Here is a 16070-nt window from a genome sequence, read left to right on the forward strand (position 1 = left end):
CATGTGCCTGGTCCACATCGCTCCGTCCTGAGCCTGGGCCAAGGGCGAACAAAGCCGGGCTTGTGCTGCGGCCCCGCGGGGCGGCAGCGTGGGGAGGGGCAGGAGGTGCAGGCAGCACTGTCACCAGGGCCTGCAGCCCCACAGCAGGCACAGCACCCCACGGGCTGGGCTGAGCCCCACTGCTGACCCACCCTGCTGCCTGGGCACCTGCCGAGCGCAGGGCACAGCCCCAGGGTGCAGGGCAGGGGATGCCAGCAGCAATGGCCACCACCTCCCTTTGGAGGCCACCTCCAAAGGACACAGGGCAGGGCGAGCAGCAGTGGGCACAGCCCCCAGGAGCGAGCAGGGAGAGGGGGCAGGAGCACTGCAGGCCCCCCAAACCCAGTAGGGTTCTGCAACAGTTCTTGGACACAACAGAAGGTCCAGCAGCAGTGATGGCCACGGATGGAGTGTCTGAGCTGGTCCTGGCACCCCGGCCAAGAAACAAGGCATCTGGAACCATCAGAGGTGCCTCCAGCACCTCTTGGGTGAGCATGACCACACAGGTGCCCAATGCTACCCAGGGGACAGGGACCTCCCTCTCAGGCAGGGCCCAAAGGATGGGTGGCAGAGATGGTGAGGAAGTAACACGATTGCAACCACACCCAACCACACCCACAACGCAAAATTGTTAATTTATTATTAGGAGGCAAAAAAATTATACAGTTACAAGAATCATTTCCCAACAGAGGTCAAATCTGAGTCAAAATATCTCTTACAAAAAAAAAAAAAAAGGGGGGGGGAGGTGGGGCGGGGGGCGACAACACTTTACAAGTCATTAAATTAAAAAAAAAAAAAAAGAAACCTCTCTTTGTGCAATTCTGCAAAAACAAGAACAGAAGGTAAATGCCCAGCCTGACGCCCTGGAGCTGAGTGGGAGGAGGTTGAGAGGGGCCCTGCAGCCCCCCAGCCATCCCCACCCTATGCCCCAGCCCCCCTGCGCTGGGACCTGCACACCCACCCTCCAGTGCCAGCCCAGCCCCCCTGAACTGGCCCCAACCTGGCCAGGCCCCCAGGCTGCACCTCAGAGCCCCAACCAATGGCACAGACATGGCACAGACAGCCACAGCCTTTCTCATCCCACAGGACTCCCCCAGTCCCCACCCTGTGCACACACCCCATGGCTCCCACACCTCCAGCCAGAGCAGCAGAGCAGGGCTTGGCATGGGGAGCAGGCACAGGGAGCAGAGCAAGGGGAGCAGGGAATGGAGAGCAGGACATGGGGAACAGGCACAGGGCACACCCCTGGCTCTGGTGAGCAGCACTGAGGGTGCACAGATGCTCTGAGTGTGTCTCCATGTGTCCCTCCCTCTCTGGCATGCCAAGGGATGTCCCTGGCCAGGGCAGAGCCAGCAGCCCCAGCCAGGCACAGGTGGTGCCGGTTGGCATGTGGGGAGCCAGCACAGCTGTCTGAGAGGTTACACAGGGCTGAGCCAGCCCTGGCACAGGTGGGAGGCAGGTGCCAGCCCCCCGCTCCCCCAGGGGCTGCTGGCATTGCTGGGCCCCCAGCACTGGTACCAGTGGCCCAGATCATCCCCCGAGCAGCCAGGCTGGGCAGTGGGCAGGATTTGGCCCAGGCACAAGAGCAGGGGACACGTGGGGCAGGGGGACAAGTGACCCTGGGCCCCAATGAGGGGTTGGGGAAGGGGAGGCAGTAGAGGAAGGCTGATGACAGCGGCTTGTGGCTAATCCCTGTCCCCTGGAGGGGTGAGGAGCCTGTGGATGGCACTGACATGTCCTCCCCCCACAAGTCTGAGGCAGGCAGGGCAAGGTGAGCACCCCCCAACACCCCAACACCCCAGGGTGGTCTCTGCCTGGAGGCAGCAGCAGGACACCCAGAGAAGGGAAGAGGGAACCCCAGGGGACCTGCATGCAGCTGGCACAGCCCCATCCCCAAGGGCTGCCTTCTGCTACCACCCTCCTCCTCCTCCCAACACTGAGCCTTGGCTGCCCCTGGGGAGCCCCAGCTTTCCTACTGCTCACAGGGCCCAATTTAATAACAGCACTATCCCTTAAATTAAAAAATTAAAATATATATACATATATATATACTGTATACACAGACAACAACAGAACAGTGCCAAAATGGAGGAAGAGAGGGGGGAGGAGAGGAGAGGGGGAGAAGAGGGCAGTCAGACATCTTTACAATAAAAACAAGGACTCTGCCCCAATGTGAGCAGAGTCTGGGGTCCCCTAAAAATACCCATCTAGAGAGAGAGCTGGAGGGACAGAGCAGGAGAGAGGGGCATGGGCTTGTACAATGGCATCTTCCCAATCCGAGCCAGGCCTGCAGGACCTCAGCTTCGCCTGGACTTCGAGTGCTGGATAAGCCACTGTAGGGTGATGTCTGCAGAGGCAAGGGGACACTTACAGCCTCTGCCTGTGGCTGTCACCTCCCCTGTGCCCAGGCAAACACGTGGGCACGAGCTGCCCCACACCCCCCATGACCCAGCCCAGGGCACTCACCGATGTTGTCCTTTTCTTTGCAGGAGATGGAATAGCAACAGATCTCTCGGTCCTGGATGGCAGAGAGGTTCCTGTGGGAAGGGAGCAAGTGCTGCAGACTCTGAGCTGTGTGGGGTGGCCCAGGAGACGTTCCCAGGCAGCCCCTGGAGGGTCCTTTTGGACTCTGTCTCTAAGACAGGGCACAGTGAAGTGGCAGCAGCTCCCCAGGCTCTCCAGGGTCAGGTGAGGGCACCATTGCTCCATGCCTGAGGGGCAGGAGTGGTCTGGGGGGGCTATGTCACAGGGCAGGAGGGACCTGATCCCACAGAGACCATGGCCACCAAATCCCATAGGTCCCTCTGAGCCCTGCAGCCACATGGGGTAGGGAGGTTTTGGGAGCAGCTGGCAGCATGGGAGCTGCACAGGTGCCCATGGTCCAGAGTTGCCCTGAGAGGTGGCTGAAGGGGAGGAAATACTGTGAGTCAGTGCAGAATCCCAGATGCCCCCTGCAGAGAAGCCCAGCCCCACTGTCCAGTGCAGTACCTGGGGGAGAACAGCTCCACCAGACAGTGCCACGCTGTGCCAGGCCCCCACGCCACCATGTGGCATGTGGGACCCAGCCCTGGAACTGGTGGTTCCAGCTCCTCTGTCTCCATAAGGCACAACCTCAGCCACTCACCTCTGCCAGCCCACCCCAAGCAGCACAGTGCCATCCCAGATGGTGCTGATGGGGACAGAATGGGGAGGGGCTCACACTGTGTCACACCCCCCTGTGCCCAGGGCACTGGCACACTTACATCTTCTCAATGAGCTCCTTCTCATCCAAGGCACCGGGCAGGTCCCGCTTGTTCCCCAGGACGAGGACCTGCAGGGCAGGACAGGGGACACCTGAAACACCCTGCCACCAGACCAGGCAGGAACCTGCTTCTGCCACTCAGAAACAGACCCTGCTTGTACCACCAGACAGCCCCTTCAGCAGAGAAGGCCCCTTCAGCAGCACTCAGGAGGCAGAGCACTTCAATTAACTGCCTTAATTAGGCCGTGCACAGCATCTCCTGTGCACTCCCTACTCCCAGTGCGGAGATGGCCCCACAGCACATCCTCTCTGAGGGGCACCAGCATCTGCTGTGCCATTTAGGACATTCTCCCAGGAGCCTTTCACTGTCTCTGAGCAAAAACTCAAGTGAAATGGCTAATGCTGACGTGATCCACAGGAGCAAGCTGTGGATGCCAGGCAGAAGCCACTCTGCAGGCAGCCAGCCCAAACCAGGATCAGCTGTTTGTGCCACCACTGATCTCTCCTTCAAGGCTCTGGAGAGCCACAAAAGCATTCTCAGATTGTGCAAGGAAAATAAGCTCCCGGCAGGGCTGGTTTGTCCCTCCGGAGCAGCCATGTGACTGTCACCTGACAGGGCGGTGCCGAGGCTGTGACTGCCCGGGCTGTGCTGGGGCTCTGCGGCAGCACAGGATGAGCATCCCCTGCTTCAATCAGGAGCCTTGTTCTCAGAAGAGAGCCTTCAGAGGCTTGCAAGTGCAGCATGGTATGTCAGGAGCTTAATTTAGCTGGCAGCGGACATTTAGAATCCATGGCAAGATCTTCAGTTAGCTGCTTTCAAAGGATGCTGATTTGGGATGGTTGGTGCACAGCCCACCTGACACATACACTGTGCCACACTCCACCCCACCTCCTGCACGTCACAGCCCAGCAGCTCCTCTCACAGGACACAGCACCTTCCTGGCACACCATAAATCAGGTGCAAATCCACGTGAGAGGATTTCACCCAGGCAGCCTGATCTGTGCCCTAAAGGTCCCTCTCTGTTGCTTGGCCCAGTTCTGACCTAGAAAGCCCCTCCCTCAGGAGTGCAGCAGGGAAGTGACACCTCCAAGAAAGGGGAGCCCCTCCCTGAAGCTGCTCTGCAAGCCCTGGCAGTGCCCAGCCTTGGCAGCACGAGTGGCTGGGGGCACCGAGCGAGGCACCAGCTCACCGGGATGCCCTGGAGCTGCGGCTTGTCAAGCAGGTTGTGCAGTTCGTTCTTAGAGGCCTCTATCTTCTCCTGGTCAGCAGCATCCACCATGTACCTGCAAGGGAAGGGACAGCCCTGAGCACAGGTGCCCATGTCTCCATGCCCTTGTGCTGTGCTGAGCTCTGTGCCATCCCCAAACCTCCTCCCACAGCAGCTCACTGGAAACTGGGCCAGCACATGGAGGTGGTTGATAACAGGATCCTTCCAGCAGGATGCCTCTTCCCAAGGATGGCTGTGGAGCTGAGAGCCCCTCATGTCTCTGAGGGGAGTAGGGACCACCCTGTTCTTGTCTCTGCAGGTGACATCCTGCTGACAGCAGGGACAGGCTGGGAGAAGGAAGGCCAGGCAGGAGAAGCTGCAGGACACACATTGCCTCCAACATGTGCACATGGCAGCTCCCATGTAAACACCCAGGATAGAGGACAAGCAGAGAAGGCAAGAAAGCTCAGGATGGAGAGTTGATGATGACCCAAGGGGAAGGACCTCCTCATTCCATCACTGGGGCAATCTTGGGAGGGGCCATGGAACACATGGATGCTCCTCTGAGCAGAAGAGGAGATTTGGGAAAGGATTTTGTCCTTACAGGCCAACTTCTATCCTGCAAAGGATGTCAGTGAAGCCAAAACTTGGGTGAGGAACTGGTCAAAGCAGCCTTGATTTCAAACACCCAGAAGCTGGGAGAGAAGAAGCAGCTCATCAGGTTTTGGGGAGTTATTTAAAAATAGGAAAAGAGTGACTACTGAAGTGCTTAACACAGGAAAATGGGAATATTGTGTGAAGAGGGAAAAACACCCCCAGGAACTGCCCCAGCCCTTGGCATGTTGGGGGGGCAGACTGCAGTGTGACCTGGATGCTGACAGGTCCTTTTGATTCCTGACAACCACACAGGCCAAAATTATGACATTATGGAAGGAGGCAGCAGAGGAGTGAAAAGATAGATATTCTATCATTTCCAGCAAAGCTCATTGTAATAAAAAGTGTAATAAAAACCCTCCTGCAGGTCCAAGGCCATGTCCCACCATGGTGACAGTCTGCAAGGGCAGGAGCAGACACCACTGTCCCAACATGCAGAACAAGCAGTACCACCCTCCTCCTCACCTGCTAAGGCTTAGAGATGGGGGGACAGCACAGAAAGCAGCCCTCCAAATCTCAGGGTATGGTCACTTGGGAAAGATCTCATGAATCTCATTTTCTGACTGGGTTTAAGTAACCCCAGTATGGTGTCCCAGGATTAGTACCTGTCCTTTGGAATAGGCAACCTGCCTCCCATGAGTGCCTTGCCATGCTCACCCCGAGCCTGGACTCCCTGGGATTGCTGTTCCTGCACTGTTTGCAAGCAGGAGACACCCAGGGACACTCAGATTTGCTGACTCAGCAGTGGGTGAGACTCCTGCTCCCAGCACAAGATTTATCTGGCAGCACACAAACATCCTGACCTGGAAACTAGCCCCTGGGAAGGGCTGAAACCCTGGGTTCACAGCCCCTGCAGTGAGCAGCCAGCACAGAGGATGCACAGGAGCCTTGAAGGGTAAGATCTGAGGAACAGAGCTGGACTGAGTGGTGCTGGAAGGGAAGAGAAGGGTTTGGCACAACTAGAGGGACCTGTCTGTCCCTTGCTTAAAGCCCATGCTGACATCAGTCCACAGGGGAAGTATGTGAAAAAAAGGAGCCTCAGGGGAGACCTTCTGGGTCTCTCCAGTTCCCTGACAGGAGGGTGGAGCCAGGTGAGGGTCTGGCTCTCCTCCCAGGAAACAAGTGACAGGACCAGAAGAAATGGCCTCAAGCTGAACCAGGGGAGATTTAGGTTGGATATCAGGGAAAATTTCTTCCCTAAAAGGGTGGTCAGGCCCTGGCACAGACTGCTCAGTCACCATCTCTGGAGGTATTCAAAAACCATCTGGGGACACAGTCCAGCAGTGAATATGGCAGTGTTGGGTTAATTATCTTAGAGCCCTTTTCCAACCTTTGTGATTCTATGATGATTCAGTGATTCCAACTCCTGACACAGGTGTCCAGCTCAGGCAGCAAGGGCACTGCAGCACCCTGGAGTGGGGTGCTGCCCCCAGCCCCTGGCAGGGCTCAGCAGCAGCAGGGGTGGCAGCAGGCTCTGGATACTCACACGATGGCACTCACTCCACGGCAGTATCGCTCCCACATGCTGCGGAACCGCGGCTGCCCGCCGATGTCCCAGAGCTGTGACACAGACATGGCAGCGTTAGCACTGTGCCCATCACCCCACACTCCTGCCCAACACTCTTCCTCCCCCATGTGGCCACCTGGGGCATTTTGGCCGTGCACCAAACCCCCACCCTCTCCTCTCCAGCTCAAACCTCAGGAGGAGGGCCCTGACTCGATGAAGAAGGGCGAAACCTCAGGAAGAGGAGCTGGAGGATGCTGAATCCCCCTGCACTGTGCCTCTGCTGGCATGGAGGGACCCCCTGGCCCAAGCCAGGTGCTCCTCCCCATGCCCATCACACCTCCTGGCATCTTCCTGAGGCATTTCCCATTTAAAACATTTGGCACACTCTCAAAAATGCTCCTGCAGAAGCCAGAGATTCCCCAGCCATCTTTTCAAGCCTGTCCTTGAAAAATCCAGAACAAGTAGAATCCTCCTCTTCCTTTGCTCCCAAGGCAGAGACCACCACTGCAAGACCTGTTTTTCTCAGCACTACCACCCTCAGCAAGGTGACCACATCCATAAGTCCCCACCAGCAAGCCAGAGTTACAAGGAAACCTCCAGCTTTGCAGCCCAGACTGACTCTTATTGCACAAGTCTGGATTTCCTACATCCCTTCCCACCACCTCCTCTGGTGGGTACCTGCAGGACACTAACAGGGCAAATCTTTCCAGATGGTGGAATCACAATCTCTGGAAAAGTTAACAAAACACGTGGATGTGGCACTTGGAGATGTGGTTTAGTGGTGAACATGGCACTCCTGGAGGAATGGTTAGATTTGATCTTAAAGGGACTTTCCAACCTTAATGCTGCTATGCTTCTGTTCTATGAGCTGCAGCTGGGATTCCTGGAATTCTTCCACCTCCAGCAGAAGAGCCACCAATCTCTCTCACCTTCACCCTTCATCCCAAGAGCCCTCACCAGCATCTTACCTTTATGGTAACATTCCCTTTGGTGATCTTCCTCATGTTGAAACCCACTGTTGGGATCATGTCTTCATTGAACTGTCCTGACTGCAAGGAACAAGGTGAAACAGTGTTAGGAGGCAGAGGATTGGGGCCAGCCTGCCCTGGCAGGGCAGCAAGGCTGACAGCCTGGGCTCAGCACAAAGGCTCTGCCAACCCTGCCCTGGGCACAGTGCAGCCCTCCTGCAGGTCCAAGCCAGGAGCACAGAGCCCAGGAGACATGGTACCACCAGGACTAGGAAATGCTGTTCCATTCCAGCTGGGAGAAAGCCTGTTGGGCAGAGGGAAGCCATTGTTCCATTGTCTGGTGCTTGGTGAGCATTTTGCATGTAAATCACCCCCTCTTTGTACACTTTTGTCATTACTAGTGTTGCTCTTACTGTCCTCTTATCTCGTTGCTGTTTTTAGTAAATTGTTCTTATCTCAAGCTGTGATCTTTGCCTTTTGTGCTTCCAGTTGGAGGGGGAAGGGGAAGCAAGAGGCATCGAACACCTAACACCAGTGGGAGCACCAAACTGGGGAATACCATTCCTAAACCATGAGGCTGTAGCTGCTGCAATGGACACAGGTGCCCTGGGTGCCCAGTACAGTCCCCAACCCTGCAGCGAGCTGCCAACCTCAGCCCTGGACACACTGCTGTCCCAGGGGGCTGGGGCTTGCCCCTCCCAGCTCTTTCAAGCCCTTTGTGGGAGGAGGCTGAGACCTTCATCCTCTGCAGTGACCTTTGGTGAGGCAGCCCTGCAAGGACCCCCGGGGGTTCAGGCTGGGCTCCCCACCCATGGAGCCACCTCCTGCTCCAGCTCCTTTCCAGCTGCAAGGTCCTGCAGGCACCAGCACGTTTCCTGCTTTGGATCATTTAGGGCTCAGCTCAACACCAGACTGACTTCTGCTTTCAAGCGAGTGCTGTCTAAACGAGTCCCCAAGTTCTGCATCCTGTCTGTGCTGGGTGACTTAGGGGGTCACAAAGGGCTCCCCTCCCAACCCCAGGAGCTGCTCCCAGTGCAGCTCCAATGTCTGTTGAGTTTATGCATCACATGCACAAGATTCCCTTGGGGCTGCAGCATCCCAGCCCTGCTGTGCAAGGGGTCAGGTTGAGGGAGCAGTGAGCAGGAACCAGCCCCGTTGATGCTGGCTCACCAGCCCACGTGCCCAGCACCACACCAAAGGGTCTGGCAAAGCCCTCCCCACACTCCAGTTTGCTGCTCAAATCCCAAGGCTGCAGGAGGGCCCAGGTGGAGCAGGACAGAGGGACATTACAGGCAATCCCAGCAATGATGTGGCATCTCTGGGGCAGGAGCCAAGAGCTGGCACAACCCTTCACCCACTGCCTCCAGCAGCTTCCCTGAGACTCAAACCAGACTTAAGGCCTGTAAATGCATCCTGGGGGGAGGCCATGCTGAGGAATGCTGAGGAGCCAGTAGGGCAGAATGTTTGACAACCAGGTGAATGCAGCTGTGGGACTTTGGCCATCAGTGCCAGAAATGTGCAGGAGCCACCAACCATGGCCAAACTCATCCTAGCAGGTCTTTACTACCTTAAAACCCTCAGTTTCTTGAGGGCTTTTCTCTTAGTTAACACAAACCTCAAAACAGGAAGTCAGTTAATGCTATTTTGTCATAAGCAGATTTTTGTGCCCAGTTGAGCCTGTGGCTCCTCCAGATGCAGCACATCAGCACGTCCCCAGGGCCTTCCTGACCTCCTCCAAACGCTCTGCAATACACACAGTTTCCCTTTTTCATATCCCTTTTGCATCCAGCAGCAAAACCCAGCAGCCAAGGGGTGTTCAGGCCATGCTGCACCCAGAAAGCACTGAGAGGAAGGGCATGGGGAGAGGAGGGGAAGCAGGCAGGGATCCAAGGGGATGTCTCCTTTGGATTGAGGTTCAACATAAGTGAGCTTTATGAAATTAAGAAATCCTCAGTCTTTGATCGGTGGGCACAGAGAGCAATTGCTGAAGAGCTCTGGGAAGCTGCAGGCACCTCCCTTAGGGATTCCAGACCACATCATGGGATCTGCTGGCTGTGCAAAAGCCACACAAGATACAGTTCTCATGTGATAGAAGCTTATTCCAGGAAAGGGTGTAAATGCAGGAGTCAGGAGTCACCTCTTCTTTCCTCCATGGGTGGGACAGAGCACGTCGTGTGAGGGACCAGAGCCTTGCTTCCTGCCCCAAACCCCTCTCCCACTGCAGCACCTGCCTCCAGGCTGTCCAAGCCGAGGGGCCAAAACAAAACCACTTGAGCTGTCCAAAACAGGCTGAGCTGGGAATGCAAGGCATTGTGTGGTCCAGGATGACTCACACGTGCTCCCTGCATCAGCACCCACAGAAGCATCTTGCACGTGCATCAGCTGCTCTCTGAACGCAACTCAGTGGTGGAAACACAGCTTCCTCTTCCCTCTCCAACGAGCCCTCATGCTGGTGCCTCCAGTGTATTTCCAGCTCCCTGCAGGGTCCAGCCATCCACAGCTCCATTGCCAGGAAAGCAGTGAGCACCCAGACGGAGACAAGCAAAAGCTTCACTGGACACATTCTTCCCCCAAATTTTGATTATGTAATGGACATAGCATCCATGCTCACCCTGAAGATGATGCCAAGCCACACTAATTGCTTAAGAATGGGATTCCACTGGGAGGCACAAAAATCACTGCAGGCAAGATCAGGTCTGCCTTGTTGGTTTTGCCAGGGTCAACCATTGCTCTGCCCAAACCACTCTGCCTTGGTGCCCCGCCTGGAAGGCAAGAGACCTTTCTGCCCAGCCCCAACACTTCCCAGTTGGGTCACTGGCAGAGGTGCCAGAATTCAGCTCTTGCCAGGGCAAGCAGTGCCCCCAGCTCATGCTGAGCCCCACCCTGACACATGCACATGGGCACTGCATCACTGCCACTTCAGCCATCACCCCTGGCTCAGACAGGGCCTGGGTGGCAGAGGAGCCACCTCAGCCTCCACCCACCCTGGTGAGCAGCAGGCAGAGTGAGGTGGCCAGGCCCTGCTCCTCACCATGGCCAGGTGGCTGTCACTCTGTCCCAGCACAGGATAACACAACTGATGTGACCTGCTCTAGATAAATCACTGCTGGCTGCTCTGCAGCCCAGTTCCCCAGAGGGCAGAGATGTCAGTGCTGGGAGCCAACCCTGGGTCTGTGCAGTTGTGTCTCCACCAGAGCATGGCCCTCTGTGGGACAGAGGCAGGAGCCCAAAGCACCTCAGGTTGGGTGTCTCCCACCACTGCCTGGACCATCCCCAAAACTGCCCAGCCTGGCACTCCTCCAGGCATCTCCTACCACGTGCCAAACCCTGTCCAAGTTCTAACATGGAGGGAAACTTACATATAAAAAAGAAATGTTCTTTGTGAGAGGTGAGGCTCTGGCACAGGTTACCCAGAGAAGCTGTGGCTGCCTCATCCCTTCAAGGGGATGTTCAAGGTCAGGCTGGATGGGGCTTGGAGCAAACCAGTCTAGTGGAAGGTGTCCCTGTATGTGCCTGCCAATGGTAGAGGTGTCAGACAAGATGATCTTTAAAGGTCCCTTCAAACCCAAATCACTCCATGATCCTCTCAGGAAAGCCACACTGTCCATTTTTCTTGGCTCACGTTGACAGAGCTTGCAGCAGCAAGACAAGAGCATGCCCCAGCCAGATTCTCCTCCTCTTCCAGGAATATGCAGAAAGCCCCCAGAAAACCTGCTGCATTCTGCATTAGGGGGCAAAGACACACCTGTGGAGGGCCCAGGTGCTGCATCTGGAGGCAGAATGACCATGAGGCCACCTCCCAGCCATGCTGGCCATGCCAGACCCCGCTCAGGGGGTACACCTGGAGTTCCTGGGAGAGGTGGGTGTCAATACAGACCAGCACAAGTGCATCAGAACAGTATCTCCCTGCTACTTCCTCAGCACCTCTCTACTCCCCAGCCAACCCCAGGGACCTTGCAGACCTGGAGTTGCACCTTCTTTCCCAGGCTCAGGCACCAAAGCACATCCTGCCAAGAGGAATCAGCTGCTGGTGAAGGGGTGAATGTCCCTCTGAGGATGGATGGCAGCAGGTGCTGAGCTCTGCAGTCCCCTGAGCCACTACCAGGCCATGCCTCCCCTGGCAGCACTGGTGGAGAGCTGGCTGCCTGCCACACTAACCACCATCCCACCTGTGCCAAATACGAGGCTGATGTGGTTCCACAGGATGGGTCAGGTTGGAAGGACCACAGTGGGTCATATGATCCAGCCTCCCTGCTCAACCAGGATCATCCCAGAGCACATGGCACAGCATTATTCCCAGACAGTTCTGGAATGTCTCAGTGAGGGGGACTCCACACCCTCTCTGAGCAGCCTGTTCAGTGCACAGTCACTGCACAGGAAAGTTCTTCCTCATGGTCAGGTGGAACTTCCTGGGAATTGGTTTCTGCCTATTCCTCTTGTTCCATTGCTGGGCCCCAGGGAGCAGAGCCTGGAGCATCCTCTGCCCCCTCACACTGACACTGATGAGGGCCCCTCTCAGCCATCTCATTTTGGCTGTTTGGCTCAACAGCCTCAGCTCCCTCAGCCTGTCCTCGTAAGAGAGATGCTCCAGTCCTGTCAGCATCTTCACAGCCTTCACTGAACTCTTGCAGCACTGGTCTGAATCCCTTCCCAGGCAGTGCTGAAGCCCCACAGCTCCCACCACATCTCCAACACCCTGGCAGTTGTGGCTTCACTTTTCTGGAAGGCTCTACCACAGGTAGAATGTGTGTGATGTTAAAAAGCAGCAATACTCTCTTGTTCTAACCATGGCCTGCACTGACAGGTTTTGGGCCCTGGCTCCTGGTGAGGAGCTCTCCATGCCCTCAAGTAACCCATGTCACCACCAGACTGGAGAAAAGGCAGTCAAAAGCCCACCGGCTTCAGCTTAAATCAAGACCAAGTGTACCTACAGTTTTTACTTCTTGCAGAAAAGACTTCAAGCAAGGAAAAGAAAAAATAAATCCTGGAAAATCGAAGTCCCCAGGCAGGTGACCCAGAAGGAGTCACCCTGATCAATCATAGCTGCCTTCAGCAAAGCCCCTGCCTGGCACAACCACAGCCTGGCTGCTGGAGGGAGCCACCCACCTTCAGGGAACCAGAGTCCACTTTTCAATCAGGCGCAGCTACAAATCCTGGAAGAAAAGGACGGTGCCAACCCCCCTAGAGCAACTCCAGTCCCAGACAGGTTTCTTGTGACATCTCCTCAACAGCACCAAAATCCCATACTTCTTCATTTCAGGTTTTCCCCCCATAAAGCCCAAATCACAGCTATTTCCTCTTCCAACAGCCCCATTGCAACACCCAAAGGCAGACACCTCCAGACCTCCTCAGGCAGTTCCTGTCCAGACTCCTCAGGCAGTTCTGTCAAGCTGGCATTTTCTGTGTCATGCTTCTATTTAGCTGTGCCCAACAAGTCCTTCTTTCCAGAATGTCTTCTCAGAAGCTGGTGGCCCCTTTTGTGTGTCACAAAACTTGAACTTTCCAAATAACTTGAGAGGCTGAACTCAGCACCCTGAGCCCAACTGCTGTGTGAGGGTCTCAAATATCCCATAAGGGCCCTGACAGAGCAGCAGGCCATGGTGCCAACCTCAGCCACCTCAAGAGCTGCTATAATTCCTCTAAGTACCTTTTCCCTACACCAACAATCCTGCCTAGGCAGAGAGTCCCAGTCCCCAGGGTCTTGCCAGTGGGGTCTTGCCCACAGTAAATGTGCCAGCTACAAAGTATTTACTCACACAAGCAAACCCCACAAAGCGCACACCGAGCCCTGTCTGCTCCAGATGTGGCTGGGAGAGGAGGAGGCACGTGGGGAACAGGGAGCAGAGTAAAACCAACCCTCGGGGTTTCCAGTCCTGTGCAGGCAGAACAGTGCAGCAGGTCTGGGATGAACCTCCATCACCCTTCACAGCTTAACTTGGTGATTAAAACCAAATTACTTTGCCATTTTTAAGACGCCCTGAGTGCTGTTAACAGGTAGCAGCATCCAGTAGATCCAGAGCAGGAGCAGCCCACCCCAGCAGGAGTGTCCCACCCTGGCATGGGATTGCAAAAATTGACTATTAAACACACAAATGGCAGGGAGAGGTCCCCCAAAAATAGGACTGGTGCTCAGGGTCACTGCCCCAGACCCAAAATGCTCCCTGTCTCACAATGCTGGTGTTGGTTTATGGGGGGAACTAGCAGGAGATTGAAGCACTCTGAAGTGACTTCCAGCAAAACAGCTGGAGAGCAGGAGTGCCATCATCTCTAGGATGAAAAGCATTTTAGGCTCTCCTCTCTCTGCCCCTAGACACTTCAGGAAGGACATTTTCGTCCCTCAGCCCCTCCCAAAGAGCATGGCTCCAGTGCGACGAAGCCTCCACATGAGCTGAAAATCCCCTCTGACAGCCCAGCAGCTCCCAGCACCCTGAGCAAGCAGCAACAACTCTGCTTCAGAGCCACGGCAGGCATGGACACGGAGCAATGTGCAGGGAGCAGCGGGAGAACCAGGGCGGATCTGCATCCACCTCCCCTCATGAAACCCTCCAGGACCAGCAGTCCAAGCCCATCCCTTCAGGATCCTCCCGCCTTGCACCACCACGTACTGAAAGGGCGAGAACAACCCAAAAGCAAGAGGGGAGACTCAGCCCAACATCCCCATGCGGGAAGCCACGCCCTGGGCTCCGGGATCCAGGACATGCAGCTGGATCCACTGCGGGATGCGGGGACGAGGCAGCACGGCCGGGGAGAGGCCGAGACTGGAGGGGCCAGGCGGGTGTCGCTGCCCCGTTCGCTGCTGCTGGAGAGCAGCCGGCACCCACAGGACGCTGCTGCTGGCGGATGCTTCCCCAGGAAGGTCGCCAGGCAAACACCTCCCACACCGGCCCCCCGGCAAGGAACCCCGGCGGCACCGAGCCCGGCAGGGCCGGCATGAGGCCCCACCTGCGCGTCCGGCGGCGGCAGGGACGATGACAAAGCGCCGGCTCTAACGGGGACGAGAGCGGCTCCCCGGGCCGGGCTCCCGCAGTCCGGGGACCGGCTCTGGCCGCTGACCACCGGCGGAGCTCCGGCCGGAGAGGGCAACAGGGAGCCGGACCCTTCCCAGGGCCTGCTCCGGCTGTGGCCCCGAGCACCCGAGCCCAGTGTGGGCTCTAGGGATGGGGGAAGCAAACGCTGCGGTTTGCCTGGGCCTGCACCCCACTGCTGTATTCCGCACCCTGCACCCCACACTGAACCCCACTGTTGAATCTCACACCCTGCACCCCACACTGAACCCCACTGCTGAATCTCACACCCTGCACCCCACACTGAACCCCACTGCTGCATCCCGCACCCTGCACCCCACACTGAACCCCACTGCTGCATCCCGCACCCCACACTGAACCCCACTGCTGCATCCCGCACCCCCTCCCCAAAGGCATTTTCAGGCTGGGGTGCGATAGGGCGGAGACGTTCTGAGAAACACCCAAGAGGTGCAATGGGGACATGCAATGGAGGTGCAGTGGGGCGGTGGAAGGCGCGGAGATGCAATGGGGGTGCAGTGGGGGTGCAATGGGGATGGAATGGGGATGTAAAGGAGGGGGGGGTCCAAGGGTGGGGACGTGACCCCTCGGGGATGGGGCGATGCGGGGCTCCCCGGGCTCACCGCGATAACGTTGACGAAGGTGGTCTTGCCCGAGTACTGCAGCCCCACCAGGGTCAGCTCCATCTCCTCCTTCCAGAACAGCGCCCGGAACCAGTCCAGCAGCTTGTTGAAGAGCGCCAGCATGGTGCCGGCCGGGCCGGGCCGCGCTGAGCGAGGCCGAGTAGAGCCGAGCGGAACCGGGCCGGGCCGGGCCGAGCCAAGCGAAGCCGGGCCGGGCCGGGCCAGGCGGAGCCAAGCCGAGTGGGGCCGGGCCGGGCAGGGCCGAGCGGGGCCGACTGCAGCCGAGCGAGGCCGAGTCGGGGCGGGGCCAATCGGGGTGGAGCCGGGCAGGGCCGAGCGGTGCCGATGGAGGCCGAGCCGCCGCCCCCCGGTATTGTCCGCACGCCGCGGGCCCTGCTGCCGCACCGCCGTGCCGGGTGGGGCCCGCGCGCCGCCTGCGCCCGCGCCGCTGCTGCGCCCCCTGCCGGCCCGGAGGACCAGCCGCATCCCGGGACGGCCCGGACAGGCCGCACACCCTGTGACAGCCCGTACCTGCCCTGCCCTGCTCTGCTCGCTCCCGGCACCCTGTAACACCCATACCCTGCTCTGCTCTGCTCGCTCCCGGCACCCTGTAACACCCATACCCTACCCTGCTCGCTCCCGGCACCCTGTAACACCCATACCCTGCCCTGCTCTGCTCGCTCCCGGCACCCTGTAACACCCATACCCTGCCCTGCTCTGCTCGCTCCCGGCACCCTGTAACACCCATACCCTGCTCTGCTCACTCCTGGCACCCTGTAACACCCATACCCTGCCCTGCTCTGCTCTC

General features: G+C 57.5%; 1 protein-coding gene across 1 annotated transcript; it reads right to left on the reverse strand.

Moving 5' to 3' along the window:
• Window positions 1–657: 657 nt before the first annotated feature.
• Window positions 658–15663, reverse strand: ARL8A (ADP ribosylation factor like GTPase 8A). The gene is made up of 7 exons (XM_033080044.2): window positions 15263–15663; window positions 7618–7698; window positions 6629–6702; window positions 4471–4564; window positions 3282–3349; window positions 2506–2576; window positions 658–2386 (listed from the first exon to the last, which is right to left on the reverse strand). The coding sequence occupies exons 1-7, from the start codon at window positions 15383–15385 to the stop codon at window positions 2337–2339; spliced, it is 561 nt and encodes a 186-aa protein (XP_032935935.1). The 5' UTR covers window positions 15386–15663; the 3' UTR covers window positions 658–2336.
• Window positions 15664–16070: the final 407 nt, after the last annotated feature.

Source organism: Catharus ustulatus, chromosome 25, assembly GCF_009819885.2.
Source record: "Catharus ustulatus isolate bCatUst1 chromosome 25, bCatUst1.pri.v2, whole genome shotgun sequence".
NCBI lineage: Eukaryota > Metazoa > Chordata > Aves > Passeriformes > Turdidae > Catharus > Catharus ustulatus.